Source organism: Penicillium atrosanguineum (genome assembly GCF_028827265.1).
Source record: "Penicillium atrosanguineum strain IBT 20685 chromosome Unknown utg000005l_segment0_segment0, whole genome shotgun sequence".
NCBI classification, from domain to species: domain Eukaryota; kingdom Fungi; phylum Ascomycota; class Eurotiomycetes; order Eurotiales; family Aspergillaceae; genus Penicillium; species Penicillium atrosanguineum.
In genome coordinates this window covers 18,603-33,310 of record NW_026623137.1, presented here as the reverse complement: position 1 = coordinate 33,310, position 14,708 = coordinate 18,603, and the positions used below count along the sequence as shown (strand labels likewise).

Here is a 14,708-nt window from a genome sequence, read left to right as displayed (position 1 = left end):
TATCCATGGTTAGAGACACATCTTCTTCGGCGTTAGAAGCCTAAAAAGCAAAATACAAGATGAAGACCACACGTCAATCATATTAAGGGCCCACCACACTGTAGCTTGTTAGTTTCGAGACCGCCCGCTTAGAATTGGGCGCCTTAATGCGAATATTGATTTCTTGTTCAACCCAACTCATCGCTTGGACGGAACCCTCGCAAGGCATGATGGGAGTGTATCTGTGATAACATCCTCGCAAACAGCCGGTGGGGCTGTCGAGGGCTGGGCTCCGGGATATTGGTCAAAAGTCTCAGGAGCTAGGCCAAGAGCCCCAGGCAACTGTGAAGATCTCACGTATGCCTAGTTGAATGATCAATGTTGAGGAAGCTATTATCTATTCTAGATACAAGACGTAGCGGGAGGAAGCAAAGGAAAGGTAGCTTCCTCGCGTTCAGGGGGACCCATATACACCATGTGGGCGTCCCGTAGATAATATCTCCATCGTCCTGTATGCTTCATGTATATCCCTGACACTTCTAGAGCGCTCGTTCGAGATCCCAGGGCTAGGTTTTTACTTTCGGGGATCCAAGTGGCTTATCCTTGGGACTGGCAAACTTCGTATCCACGTGCGGGCTTCTGGCCCCAGCGGATTATTCCTGTTGCGGGAAGACTGGTCCTCGGACCTCAGTATATGTTTTTGTTGATGACGACACCGGAGCTGGGAATGGAATAACTGGCTTCGGGGTCTGACTCGCTCCTGGGGCTCTTGACATATCTTCTGCAGCCCTTGGCCAGCATCCTGGAGCCCAGTCATCGACAGCCCTACCGGCTGTTTAACTAAGATGCGACTACACAGGTACACCCCCATCTAGGCTCTACGATAAAAATATAGACCCAGACGTTTGCCCTTTCCATCCCAAAGCATCCACCTATTTTCTTGATCCTGCGAAGACATGCCTGGTCATCGATAGCGTTATGGCCAAATTGCCGTCATAAATAGGGACCACAGGGCAAACATCGCAATCATCGAGATCGTGTCCATGTTCTCAATCGGGGTATTCAACGCCCTCGAAACTGTGTTCATTACGTTCGACATTGTCAAAAACGGGATCCAATAGGTCGGCGGAAATATGGACCTGGTCCGCATTGCTGGTTTCTTCTTTAAGGCTTCTAGATGCAAGGGCAACTTTGTAGCCCTTTGCGGCAAAAGCCTGAGCCACATGCTGCCCGCCGAACCAAGAATGAGAACAACCGGAGTTGTACTAGCCATATTTGAGTTTGTATGAATTAATGAGAAAGAACGACCATGGGGAAGGCATACACGTCTTATTAGATTAGCTTCAATGATCAAATAGCAGTTCCATCTGTATTATCAATCCGCGTGTTTGCTAGTTTTGCTCCGTTTGCTTGAACTTCATTATAACCTCCCTTTGAGCTGACCCACACCGCTCTGCGGGTGGGTCACCGAGCAAGTTTGTTTTGTTGCACCCTAGTTTGTGCTGTTTGTGTTGTTTGTATTGATAACTAAGGGCCAATCAACGTCGATCTGGGCGGGTTTGGCTTTGTTTGCATCATAGTTTCTGCTGTTTGTATCGATGACTAAAGACCAATCAACGCCCCAAGGTCCAAGCGGGTTGTCCCATAGTCCTGGTTTGTGTTGAATACTAGGGCCTAATAAACGCCGATGAAATCATAAGAGAATTCAATATTTAGCTTACCAAGTTTTCGGTTGTCTCGGGTGCCGAACGCCGCATGGGACATCATGACGGATTTGAAATCAGCAAAAGCGAGCAAACGATGCCCAAGCTCGATGTATAAATACGTGCGCTATTGCCGCTCTTCTGGGTTCATCAACTCTCAGAATCATCCTACGATCACATCTCAGTCTTTACAAATCTTCTAAACCATCACAATGTCTTCCTGGGTGATTACCGGAGTCTCCCGTGGCCTTGGCGTACGCTCTATTCCCTGCTTTATGCGCAAGACTTATGTAACTAATGCACATACTTCATCGTCAAGTTCGAGTTCGTCCGCCAGCTCTCTGAAGACCCAACCCAAACCGTCTTCGGCCTCGTTCGCGACAAAACAGCCGTCGAGTCCAAGGTTGCCGCTGAAATCGGCCGGAAAAATATTCACATCATTCAGGCCGACACCACGGACCCAATGGCATTAGAGGTAAGCTAATGAGTATTATATTAGAACCGAAGTCGAAAGTAACTTAAAGATATCGTAGAAAGCAGTTCAGTATGTTTCGGAGAAAACCAACGGCGCCCTTGATTATATCGTAGCCAATGCCGCGCTACAATCTAAGACTGCGCTGGTTGGCTTTGATACTCTGTAAGTTCTAGGCGGAATGGCCAAGGTCCCTGGGCTAGTTGATTCAGAGTTAATTTCTCCACAGGAGCCGCGATCCAAAAGCCCTTGAACAAGATATGATTGACCACTTCCGAGTCAATACCATCGGCGCCGTCCATCTTTTCAATGCTTTTATGCCCCTGATTTTGAATGGTCGGGCGAAGAAAGTGATTGCTATCTCCACGGGCATGTCGGACCCTGAGATGACACTCAAAGCCGATATCTACCAAGCCGCATCCTACGCAATGAGTAAGGCAGCTCTTAATATGGCTATAGCCAAGTTCAGCGCCTTGTACCGTGAGAAAGACGTCCTCTGTATGGCTATATGCCCTGGTGCTGTAGACACTGGCAGTCTTAATGTTGGTATGTAGTCGTCTTGAAAACTGAAATGGAATGCTTTTTGCTAAAGTTTTGATAGAAACGGAGGAGGAGGGACAGTTGGCTATGGCTATGTTTGGGAAGTTTAAGCAATATTCACCCACCTTCCAAGGACCTATGAAACCAGAAGACAGTGCCAAATCGGTCTTGGCTCTTATGAATAAGGCTACTGTTGACGGTGGTTATGCAGGCATCTTTCTCTCTCATACTGAGTCTAAGCCATACCTTTAAGACTGTGTAACAAGAAGTGTTAAGGCTGACAGAGAATATTAATATGTTGATTTGCTCTTGTATCCCATTTGAAGTACACCGTGGACCACGGAAGATACGTATCTTGGCTAAAAATGCACTAAGTGGGGCTGTAAGTGGGATTTCTCGAGGCACCATAGATGTCTTATCACTGGTGCCCTGGAGCTGTGTTACAAACGCCTAGGGCCAATGGAACCGGGCTAAAGGAACAGGTGTTCCTGGACCACGCGTGGCTTTCTCGTAAAGGGAAATAAGTAGACCTCGCCATGACCCGGACCGTCTTCCACGGCTCGGTCTCGCTTTTCGTCCGACACCCACAGTCAGCGTAAGATGCCCCCCTCTCCGCCGGCCTATAGCCCGAGGGGCGTGCGCCCTAAATCAAGGGCGAGCCTCAGATTTCCGGCAGCTATACGCAGCAGCTGCCTATGCAGGGCGTGGTCAACCCGCTTGCTCTACAGGGTAGTCCTCAACAGCAACAGCAGTGGTCCAATAAACCCAGCTTTAACCCTTTTGATGAGATGGACCTCATGAACTTGGCTGACTATGCCAACTTGTCTTTCAATGACAGCCAAATGGCCTCACCCATGTTTAACAGCCAGATGCCCATGAACTATATGTCGTCGGGGTTTTTCTCGACCCTAAGAACGACTGCGAAGACTTCAACCAGTTCCTCAATCCGAATCCGACAGAGATCGCCTCCATCCGTTTCCTTTTGCCTTTTTAACACCGTGTGAGATGATGCATGTATACTATACATGTTTCTTATTTGGGTTCTGGTTCTAAGTTCGGCTTCTTTCTGTTCCTGGGGCTATTATCCCCGATTGCCTGGTGCATTAGGTGTCCTTATATCAATCACTGTACAGAGAATCTACTGCTGGGCGGGGCAGTCTTTTTTGGGTTTTTTGGGGTTTGGTTCTGAGGTGTCTGGATCTTTTTATTCTTTGGTTTGATTCTTGACTCTTTTCTTCAAATAGGAGATTCCCTTCTCTTTCTTGATGGCGTTGGTTGGTCTTTTTCATGTCACCGTTACACCATTTCGATGAAATCAACTTCGATCCCAAGCCTTCGCAAAATTTGAAATAGGTTGGCAGAAAACCAATGAGAGGATAATTATTGTAAGCCGGAGGCAGGTGAGTACGTCACTAGGAGATGCGCGATCAATAATCTCGGCGGATTGCCGAGAACCGACAGTAGCTTGCAAATTGCAGTTGGCGGATTATGAAAAGTTAAGATGACCAAAGATGCCAATAATCACAGATCTTCCGAATTAATATTATCTATCAAACTGCTCATCATACGAGCGCCTAGTATTGCCGTTAAAGTCGACTCCAGCAAATGCCTGTCACCCCCCATCCTTTGTAAAGGTAACCAACCACTTGGACTGTTTGGGCTCATGAGCTAATGTCCAAAACATATCCGCATGCGCATCACCATCGATCTGCAAACCAGCTGGTCGTCCATCGGGTTTGCGCTCATCAACGAAGTAAAACTTGGACACACAAGTCAGATACAATAAATACACCTCCTGACTGGGAAGTGCCAAAAAAGAGATCGAACCTATAACTATCTTTACCATATACGTTGGCGGCATATTCTACAAGCATCGCTGCAGCCACTTTCCCAAGTGCAAAGGGCATCACGCCTGGGATAGCGATCTGGTTCAATGTGTTACCAGTATATATAAACGCTGTGGGTGTTGAAGTGGGAAGCATTCTGAAACCTTGTAAAGCCTGCTGAGCGGCGATATAGGCACTATCGAAACCGACTGTGCGAGCAGTATTGATCGTTCCCAAGGGTGCGAGGAGAGGGTCGTCGTGAGGAGTTATGAGACGGTTAGCCCCTTCAAACGTCAGCTAGTCACATAACCAAGAGAGGTATAAAAATGCACGAACCGTTAAAAACGACGATATTGGGAACGCTAAATGCTTTTCCTGCAGTTTGGAATATTGATGGAACAGAATCGGGACCAGAGAGGTCGGCCTAGATGTTAAGATAACCCTCTGCTGAAAACCGTTTCGACAAATTGCGAGCAACTAACGCGACCTTGTAGCCATTACTTGCGAACCTAGATGCGACGGACCTTCCAATACGGGGCCCGGCTCCAATGATGAGTACCACTCCTGTGAAAGGCATTGTTCCAAAACGAGAGGCAGATAGATGGATAGGACAACACTGCTAAATTTAAGAATGAGAAAGCGCGCAGAATTGGTGTGACATGCAAGCGAGTTAGGGAAGCACTATATAGTTTAAAAAGGGCAATATCCAATTTTAGGCTAAAGGAAAGCCCTACAAGCCTGTATATATATGTAAGAATTATTCGAACATTGGAAGTGATGATGCCATTTGGATGATACAGTACTCCTATTTCCGCATTGATTTCAAATCAATCCGTAATGATCTTTTCTTTGCAATAATAGTGAAAACTCAATTTACCCCTCTGCAATCCGGACTATACGTTTAAACAATCCCACTATATTATTAATTATTGCTGCGGTCCTTTTCAACTTTAGCGGCGTTTGCTATTCTAAATTTGAGACTGTTGAATACCATTCCGCTCGCGACCGAAGCGATACGCAAATAAGTGAAATTAGGCTGAATAGCATGTAGTTCAGGTGAAGTTTGCCCATGCTTTATGGGGTTGAATAACGGATTATGCAGCAAGTGGGTGTGTGTAGAAATGGGATACTTAGGCCGCAACAGAATTCAATTACAGTAATTGTACCGAGACACCAGAAATGATAGCAAGTCAGGCAGCCCAGAAGTCAATAATAAAGCAGATGACTGCAGCCGGAAGCACGACCGATGCCACTACGGGGACGATCACCGGTACGCCTATGCCCTTCAAGCAGACCGGCCATAATAACATGAAGCAGCTAATCGAGGCGTCGCAGCAGCTCGTCCGGAACGCAAGGGAGATCGTCATCGCGGGCATAGGGCCCATTAGAGTCGAGCTAGCGGGAGAGCTCGCCGAGGCGGCCGCGTAGAACGGCAAGGCCGGCCAGGTCTCTATTACACTGGTCTCGGCGACGGATCGCGTGCTCCCATCCCTTAAGCGAGGCGGCAGCACCCCTGCTAAACAGTTGCTGGAGCAAAAGAAGGTCAAAGTGATCACCTCGCGGCGGGTTACTGGCGTGGAGGAAGCGACGCCTAGCGACGGCAACAATAAATCGTGGACTGTCTCCCTGGATAACGGGGACAAGCTATCCGCGGGCCTCTATATCCCCACGACGGGCGTGCTCCCCAATAGCAGCTTTAAACCGGCTCAGTTCCTCGACAAGGATGGCTGGGTGAAGGTTTACAAGGAGCTGCGCGTGTAAGGGGACGACAGCAAGGCTTCTCTTCCGATCTATACGGCTGGCGACATCCCCAACAACTGGCAGCGGCTTGCCGTCAAGGCTGTGGAGTAGGCCGGCGTGGCGGCGGCTAACCTCAAGTCTGATATCCGGGGCAATGGTAGTAGGAAGGTCTACGACCAGGGCGGGGCGGTTATGATGGTGGTGCCTGTGGGCAAGGCTGGGGTTACCGGCCAGCTGTTCGGCATCACGTCGTGGAGCTTTGTGGTGCGGATGATCAAGGGCAAAGATTTCTTTGTGAGCAAGGCAGCGTCGCTGGTTGGGGCAAAGTAATGATCGAGTTTGAGAAATAATGTCTATGATATCCAGTTATACTAATAGTTTGTTACTATTATTGATTGATACCCGGAGTATGCTAAGTAGGTAGGTAGTAACTATTCCCACATCATTCTACAGTCACAGCACCCCCACTCAATAAGAAACCCTTGACTGCATGTCAAATTTTAATTCTTGTATACGCGGAACAGAAAATAGTAAGATATGTTTTGAAATCAGTTCGTGATAGCGATATCGGAGAGTGGCGGAATTCTCCGAGAGGGTTCCTCGCAGCGATAAGATCGGATACCTGAATTTTCGCAATATCCCGACGAAGAAAAATGCCCATCCCGATGAGGTTTTGACTTTATTGGCCCTCTTATAGGGAAGGCTGCTTAATAATAATACTTAATTCGTTGTTTTGGCGTGTAGTCGGCTATTTAAAAGACTTGGATTCAGTTCAATCCCTCTTGCTTTCAGTGACACGCAACAATCAAACCTTTTATTCCATCGTTGATACCTTCGAAAATATCTAGCTTTGACCTAATTCGGCTACGGCAAGAGAAATTATCATGCAGATCAAGGAAAGATTCCACCTTACCGCCACCGGTCACAATCTTAACTATCTTCCGGAGTATATCGCTCGCCGTCATGGTTTCTTCAGAGAGCAGGGACTCGACTTCGACTTGAACATACCAACTCCATGGGATGGTGTTCTTGACCATCTTGAGAAAGGGACCGCTGATATGGCTCTTGGCGGTATTTGGGTCCCAGCGATGTATCGGAACAGGGCGAAGAATTACACCGTGTTTGCTCAGATCGCGAACCGCTGCCCACTTGCTCTGCTTCGCCGAGGACAAGATGAGGAATTCAAATTGGCCGATGTGGCTAGAAAGACCGTCCTGATGAAGTCAGGCGGAGGAGCAAGTGTTGGTCTCTTTTTCAAAATGCTGTTACGTGAAAATGGAATCGACCCAAGATCTGTCGACTATATCCAAGACCTAGACGGTGCGATGCTGGGTACTCTGTTTGAAGGCGGCATGGGCGATTTTTTTGTGACAGATAACCTCTCTGCTATGGTTATGGTAGCAAAAAACCCGGATATTTCAATCGCAATGGAAATGGTCAAGGAAGGCGATATCCCTTGGAGTGTTTATTACCGAGAGACTACTACTATCACTCCGGTAGTACTGGATTCACAGAGGCGGTTCTGTATCGCTCTTGAAAAAGGCATTGATTGGGTTCTTAAACATAACGCGGAATCATTCCAAGATGAACTTGCCGAGTTATTCCCAGGTATACCGGTCAATGTCGTTATCGCCGTAACGAATTCTTTCCGTCAGAACGGCATGTGGTCATCAACCCGTATACCAAAAGAAGCGTTTGATCGCTGGCAAATTGGCCTTGCTGATGCATGCCTGATCACAGCGCCCTTTTCGTACGGAGAGATGGTGAATGATGGACCAGCTAAGGCAGAGCAAGTGGAAACGGAGAGTAATTAGTGATTGTGTAGCTATTGAATTTACATAGTCTATGCAGTGAATGGGGGATTCTGCCCCTCTTCACCGCATCCTTGCCTCGAGCCTCCATATTGTAGTGGTGGAACGCATGACATAATGAATACTGTTGCGGCCTGAGGTGGCATAGATATCTTGGGTGTAAGCAATGGCTTCTACATGAGGATGGGAGGGGAGACACAACAGCAGCATCTACCCAATTCATTCCAGTTGTCACCACGTTCTTTGATTCATGATGCCGCATTAAGTACATTCCATATGGCCTCAGTCAGAAAACCGTACGGCCTCATTTAGGATTGCTGCGTTCAGGATTGCCCGTACGGTCCCACAACCCAACCCGTACGACCTCACGGCCTCACCTAGGACACTTGTGATCTTCACTAGGACGACCTACACTACGAGTTGGTTGTTGGTGTGTTATCTATTGGTTGTTGTTGTCCAGTCTGCGTTGCCAGACAGCCATCGAGCCATCCCCATTTCAATATCTAGTTCCATAGCTTCCATCTCTGGAATCTACACACATTCATCGCTCATCTATTCTCCTTCCTCATTCATAATTGTAAATCGAACTAGCTCATCAGGCTTCTAAGAAAGATCTACAATCATCCCTTTTTGGAGATGTCGAGGCTCGCCTCTCCACACACATCCGTGAGTTCCAAGACAAAAACATTCAGATTGCCACCATGAGGCAGAGAAAACCAGATCTAACATACATACTGCTTTTTGAGAAAGTTGACTCATGTAAAGCTAACCAGCGTGGGACTAACGTGGAAACTCCAAATTGAGCTCATCTTTATCGTGGCACCGTGTCACTGAAATCCAAATCTTCAAATTCGGGCCACTCTGCGGCAGACCTAAGCATTTCGCAAAGTGTTGAATTGTTGGTAGACAACATAGTAGACATATCGGCGGCATTTTTCTCGTAGGCTGTGCCCATGGCTATGCTGGATGGCTGCAATCCAGACATTAAATCTTTCACATGTTTCTCAAATTCAAGTGGGTTTTGTCGTATTTCCTCGGAGTCTTTGGTGACTAGCCAGTTAATTGTTGCTGATGAGAGAGTATCAAATGCATCTCGACATCCTGAAGCACCAGGGAAAGTCTCAGACATAGCAGAGAGTGTCGAGGCGCAGGACTGAAGCGAAGAAATCACATTTCCTACAGATTTTCGGTCCCGTATCTCTTTGGAGTGCCACAGGCCGTATATCACTGCAAGTCCAGCTATGAAGAGGTGGTGAACCCATTTCCACATTATGTCAATCTTTCCTTCTCGTTGTAGGGCTTTAATGCTTGTGATCAGCTTGCAAGCCGCTTCAAATGAAATAAAAACCTCGGTCACCGAATGCAAGACTATTGAATTTGGCCGATACAGCAAAAGAATTGTGTTGTTATAGACACCGTCCCAATAAGCCTGGCAGGCGAATATGGATAACGGGTGAGCCTTGCTAGGCGGCGGAACAGTATTATACCACTCTTCAAGACGAGGCTGGATATCTTGGAGCCATGCCGAGTAGTTCACCCTAGGGTATGCTAATTTCAAAGGCCATTGATGACTGTGCAGCACGTGGCGAATCTCTGACTGAAGTTTAGACAGAGCGAATATGTGATTATGAGCTCGTTGGCTGTGGATATCAAAGTTGTAGGAGTTACTCGTAAGTGAGCGGCAAGAGACTGCCCAAGGATTTGGAAGTTGAACTTGGATGCTTTCGTCGATAATTCCAAAAGGCCGACCGAGTGTGATACACAAGTCACGGTCGAGCTGGTAAGTGGAAAACCATAAGCAGCGGCGATCATGCAACAGCCTCGGATCTATATTGATAGCCTGTTCTTCACTTTCCCAATGTAACCCTATGTCGATACATAAGCGTAGGGCAGTACCAGTAAGGTGCCATAAGCTGCCCCATGAAGGACAAAGAGCCACGAATTGTGCCAGTAAAAGAACACAACGCAGAGTCTCAACGTCACTTTCCGAGTATGTGATGAGTTTCTCGATCCAGCTGATAGCGGATCGGAAGCAACCCTCGCTTTGAGCTGGGCGACCTCCAGATGCATTGGACACGTCACAAAGAGCGATCGCGAGAACGATAAATGCAATGAAGTTGTCCTTGTCAAATGAACAATTCGACGGACGGTTATCGTCTCTGGGCAGATATGCATTCTCAACAGCTTCTTCAACTTGGGAGCGGTTCACAATTGGAAGATGAGGCGTGCGATACTGAAAATAAACATCGACAAGATGGTCCGCGGCATGGCGTGGTGGGAGAGAGGCCTCGTTTGCTACCACAGATAACCTCGAGTCATTTTTGGTCTTCGACGAGACCAGACAGGGCAGCTCGTCGATGCAAATTGCCGCCATCACTAATCGGGCAAGGGTGATGCCACTGCTTTGTCCCAAGAACCTCGGCTGTCTTGAAGGCTCGACGACGACGTCTCGGACACTTGTAACCAAGTCTTGAAAATGACTGGAATTAGAGTCAGAAACTGCGGGACTCTCCGAAGGAAAAAACCTGCGCCAATTCTCGCTGGTGATGTGCCTGGTGATGCCGTAATTTCTCCTGTGGCAGAGCGAGCTTGACTTTGGTTAGTTCGTAGCGCGAGGTTCTCTTGCCTTAGTTTCTCTAACTGTGCCTCTAGATTAGAAACGTAGTCACGAGGTATCTTTAAAAAAGTCAGCTATTTGCATTGGTATTACGTTGAAGATTTGAGGTACTCACCTCGGCTTGTTTCTCTGAGTGGTATGTCAAGCACAGAACGCGTGCACTCTGACAATTGGAGCAGTTTGGGCGTTTCAGATCACACTGTGAGCTTGCATCGTATTTAGCGAAGGGGTTTCTTTGGTTTATTTGTCGATTAAACTACTTTTTGTTTCCTCCTCCGACACCTATGTGCTTGGTCAGCCTCGGATTGTGGACTCATTGCATCCGATCCGTCCCAGATGCTACTTTGACCCACCTCTGACATGCAGTAACTGCTTTCATGATTTCTTACTCAATGCTAAGAAGGCTTCGCCTGAAATCCCAAGAGCTCTTAGCATGAGTTTCTGCAAAATTATGATTAGATCTCGTTATGTGAGGACCACGCATTCTAAGATAAAGGTCAAGCGATAGCGATCGGAATAAGCCGGGGGTATCCACTTTCAAGCGAAGTCTTATCAAGAAAGTCTATCCAATGAATGTGATTACCCCGCTTTTGCGGTCGTCAAATGTGCCTTCGAACACTGTTCGTTCCCTTCTTTGAAGCCCACAGATCATCTCCAGCGTCTTGGTATCTCTGAACACCTGCGACGCGATGAAGACACCACAACATACCCCGATCATCTAGATATGCCTAATTCAGCTGCTCTGCATGCGTAGACGAGATCAAAAACAGCTTTTGTCAATAGTAATTTGTCCTTTCCCGATGATCTTCGCCCGTCCCAACCATCTCTATATCCCGCAGCCCTTATCTTGGGGCGTTCAACATCTATGTCCAGTCACAGTAACTGCTTGTCACGTTTCTATTTACTCGTCCAGAGTGTCTCTGGAAGAAGATATATAGATTCTTAAATTGGCACAATCTTCTTTTCATTCTTAGAACACCCGCAAAGATCTCATCCGAATTTCTAAATCTCATAACAAAAGCCGTCACTTTGAGAGCCTTCAGCAATGAATATTGCACAGATGAAACACGAGACCACGAAAGTGCCCGTCGTCGATACAAAGGTCTCGAACGATAATGCATCCGAGATAGCGAGCTTTACGATATATATTGATCCCGAGAAAGAATCCGCCGCTCTGAGAAAGTTTGACGTGTACCTTCTCCCAGTCTCGGTGGTATTTCTCGTTCTTTCTGCTCTGGACCGAAACAATGTAAGAAACGTTTGCTTTCCAAGTATGTACCCCCACTGTTGCTAAGACTAAACTAGCTTGGAAATGCCCGAGTCTTTGGCTTTGATAAAGATATTGGACTCAAGGGAGACGAATTTGGCAATATTACCCTGCTGTCTAGTCTCTGCACGATAGTATTCGAAGTGCCTTGGGTGTTAGCAGTCAAACGCTTCGGTGCTAATAAATCGCTCGGTACCGCTCTTATCCTATGGAGTTGCTGTACGCTTGGGACAGCATTCATCCAAAACTACGGCCAGGCTATTGCTGTTCGTATGTTATTGAATACCTTTGAGGCTGGTCTCGCTCAGAGTTTCGCCTATCTTTTCTCCACTATTTATCCCCGAGAAAGAATAGGTAAACGCATCATGACAACTAATCTCGCGATGTGTATTTCTGGTGCTTTTGGTGGGCTCTTCGCATATTCTGTGCAGACTATGGGAAATCAACGTGGTCTTGCCGCATGGAGGTGGCTATTTATTATCGAATTCTGCATTACTGTGCTTGTTGGGGGTATCGGCTGGATCCTTCTTCCAACCTCAGCCGAAAAAGCATGGTTCTTAAGTGAAGAAGAACAGAAGACCATGCGTCTAAAGAGGCAGCGTGATTTTGTGCACCGAGGCGAAGACAACTTTGATCCTAAGTGGGTAAAGTTTGCTCTTACCGACCCCTTTATCTGGTTCCTGGGCACTGGGTTCTTCACATCATCCGTGGCGATTAATGGATTCGGTGTCTTTTGTCCAACCATCATCGCTGGCCTTGGGTATTTATTACCTCTAATAATAACCTTGTCCAAAGCACTAACTAGTTCTAGCTTTCCTTCGTTGCAAGTTAACTATTTAACTGTTCCAATCTATGTTCTTGGTGCTATTTCGCTTATCACACAAGTTTACTATTCCGATAAGCTCAACAAACGTGGCGTATTTATAGTCGGATCCTGCATTCCGGTTGCAGTTGGATACCTGATCTGTATCTTTACAGCAAATACCGTCGCTGGGTATATAGGGATGTTTGTTCTTGTTATAGGTAAGTCTTATCGCTGTAAAAGCTACCTTGGTGTATCGTGTAGAGAAATAACTCCGGCTAGGAATATACCCTATTTCTACTTTAGCTGTCACTTGGATATCTACCAATTTGTCTCCAGACTCCAAACGTGCTATTGGAATGCCCTTGGCCTATTCTATAGGCAATCTATCTTCACTGGTAGCATCGCAACTATACCCTAGCCAACAAGGCCCGCGATATATTATTGGTAATGCTACCTCTGCCGGTCTATCGCTGGTGGCTGGAGTTCTGTATGCAGGGTGCTGGCTGCTTCTCAAACGCAGGAATGCTCAGAAGGCAAAGCTTCTCGCCGAAGGCGCTACGACAAATGGTCTGGAAGGGGACATGAGCTTAGATTCGATGTACATCCTATAAGTGGCACAATGCTGTCATTGATTACCACAAATATGGTGATATGGAATAATAATATGTTAGTGCGAAGTGAGACGAATATGGCTTGTCCTGATCAGCTCAACATAGAAGTGGACAGATGTTACTTTAGTGACGGAAGAATGTCATGGCGTGTTTTGGGTCGACGCGCGCAAGAAGTAGATACAAACGTATTTTACCACTTCACCGCCATTGCCCCTTCCCCGCCACCCCAACCACTTAATTCCATATTCATGAAGCATTTACATAACCCCAACGCCTTTGCCTTCAGTTTAAACCCTATCTGAATATCTATTAACCGTATGGCCAGACTTTCTGCATATACTGCATTTATATTGCCGTCTGTTGATGCTATCACCGGTCACAAAAGCCGTCTGTCTGGGTGCTGCGGGGGACACACCACCACCTTTTGTACCACCTGGGAGACCAGAACCTTACTCATGGGCTTCATGAACAACGTACCCTTAGTCCTATCTATCTGCTTCCTAGCGCCACGAAAAGGTATCGTGGTAACGGCACCCTCCGCAAAAGCCAAGTATGGTAGATAGAACACTTCAGAAAATTGAAGTAGACCGATATAGGTAAGGAAAATATAGGATCATTGAATGTAAGCTAATAGGCCAGCCTATTTTTGCTTTTGCAGGTTGTGGTGGGTTCCCATTCCGGTCGTGGGTCGGGTTTACAAATTCAAAACTCGCTCACGGGTCTAGATGACTTTTAGTGAGGCCTAATCTACATTGATATTCCTTGAGATAGGTTTTTGCGTGTGTATAGTGTGCCATTTTCGTGACCGTAAAACCTTCGTGGCTCCATCACCTGATAAGGAAGGGACATATACTAGATAGTCTGATCGGAAAAAGCCGATCAGGACTCAGGAATGTTAACATTGCTAAGCACGACTAGTAACCTTTTCGGAGAAAAGCGATGTATATCTAGATGTATAACTGTGATCACTCTATGCAGCGATAGCAGCTTAGCAGAATCTCAAATTCAACTTGAAATGTCTCTTTCTCAATATTTATTCAACAATAACATCTACCATTTCCCGCCGGTTGAGTTTTGCTGGAATACTTTTATTGGTCTGTCACCCACCGTTTACCTGGACAGGTGAAATAAGCAATGGCTGCTAGAGCGTCAGTTAAACTATATACCAATCGGAACTGCCCGTGTGTGTTCTCTCTGTTCACCCTGAGCATATGGCCGCTGTTCCGTTGCAAAATGCTAACAAAGTCTGTTAGGGGGCACACCGTGCTCATATTGCGCTGGCAGAGCTAGATTTGCCATTCGAGGAGGAAATTATTGACTATAGCAAGCCTACTAGT

General features: G+C 46.8%; 7 protein-coding genes across 7 annotated transcripts; 4 read left to right on the top strand and 3 right to left on the bottom strand.

The window, feature by feature from the left end:
- Positions 1-1,028: 1,028 nt before the first annotated feature.
- Positions 1,029-1,743, bottom strand: N7443_006245 (uncharacterized protein; the record flags this gene model as incomplete). The annotated part of the gene is made up of 3 exons (XM_056886301.1): positions 1,029-1,244; positions 1,304-1,320; positions 1,701-1,743. The coding sequence occupies 3 exons, from the start codon at positions 1,741-1,743 to the stop codon at positions 1,029-1,031; spliced, it is 276 nt and encodes a 91-aa protein (XP_056739950.1).
- A 151-nt stretch (positions 1,744-1,894) lies between these two features.
- N7443_006244 (uncharacterized protein) lies at positions 1,895-2,946 on the top strand (the record flags this gene model as incomplete). The annotated part of the gene is made up of 5 exons (XM_056886300.1): positions 1,895-1,936; positions 2,002-2,157; positions 2,216-2,319; positions 2,384-2,700; positions 2,756-2,946. 5 exons carry the CDS (start codon positions 1,895-1,897, stop codon positions 2,944-2,946), a joined length of 810 nt encoding a protein of 269 aa, XP_056739949.1.
- Positions 2,947-4,306: 1,360 nt separating this feature from the next.
- N7443_006243 (Peroxisomal 2-4-dienoyl-CoA reductase) lies at positions 4,307-5,097 on the bottom strand (the record flags this gene model as incomplete). The annotated part of the gene is made up of 4 exons (XM_056886299.1): positions 4,307-4,493; positions 4,522-4,804; positions 4,857-4,944; positions 4,999-5,097. 4 exons carry the CDS (start codon positions 5,095-5,097, stop codon positions 4,307-4,309), a joined length of 657 nt encoding a protein of 218 aa, XP_056739948.1.
- A 602-nt stretch (positions 5,098-5,699) lies between these two features.
- N7443_006242 (uncharacterized protein) lies at positions 5,700-6,590 on the top strand (the record flags this gene model as incomplete). The annotated part of the gene is made up of 3 exons (XM_056886298.1): positions 5,700-5,882; positions 5,949-6,277; positions 6,422-6,590. 3 exons carry the CDS (start codon positions 5,700-5,702, stop codon positions 6,588-6,590), a joined length of 681 nt encoding a protein of 226 aa, XP_056739947.1.
- Positions 6,591-7,144: 554 nt separating this feature from the next.
- Positions 7,145-7,959, top strand: N7443_006241 (ABC transporter substrate-binding protein; the record flags this gene model as incomplete). Its single annotated transcript, XM_056886297.1, has 2 exons — positions 7,145-7,868; positions 7,916-7,959. The coding sequence occupies 2 exons, from the start codon at positions 7,145-7,147 to the stop codon at positions 7,957-7,959; spliced, it is 768 nt and encodes a 255-aa protein (XP_056739946.1).
- Positions 7,960-8,882: 923 nt separating this feature from the next.
- On the bottom strand, positions 8,883-10,445 carry N7443_006240 (fungal specific transcription factor domain-containing protein; the record flags this gene model as incomplete). Its single annotated transcript, XM_056886296.1, has 1 exon — positions 8,883-10,445. The coding sequence occupies one exon, from the start codon at positions 10,443-10,445 to the stop codon at positions 8,883-8,885; it is 1,563 nt and encodes a 520-aa protein (XP_056739945.1).
- Positions 10,446-11,733: 1,288 nt separating this feature from the next.
- N7443_006239 (DUF706-domain-containing protein) lies at positions 11,734-13,371 on the top strand (the record flags this gene model as incomplete). Its single annotated transcript, XM_056886295.1, has 4 exons — positions 11,734-11,937; positions 11,994-12,715; positions 12,767-12,949; positions 13,281-13,371. The coding sequence occupies 4 exons, from the start codon at positions 11,734-11,736 to the stop codon at positions 13,369-13,371; spliced, it is 1,200 nt and encodes a 399-aa protein (XP_056739944.1).
- Between the last annotated feature and the right edge of the window lie 1,337 nt (positions 13,372-14,708).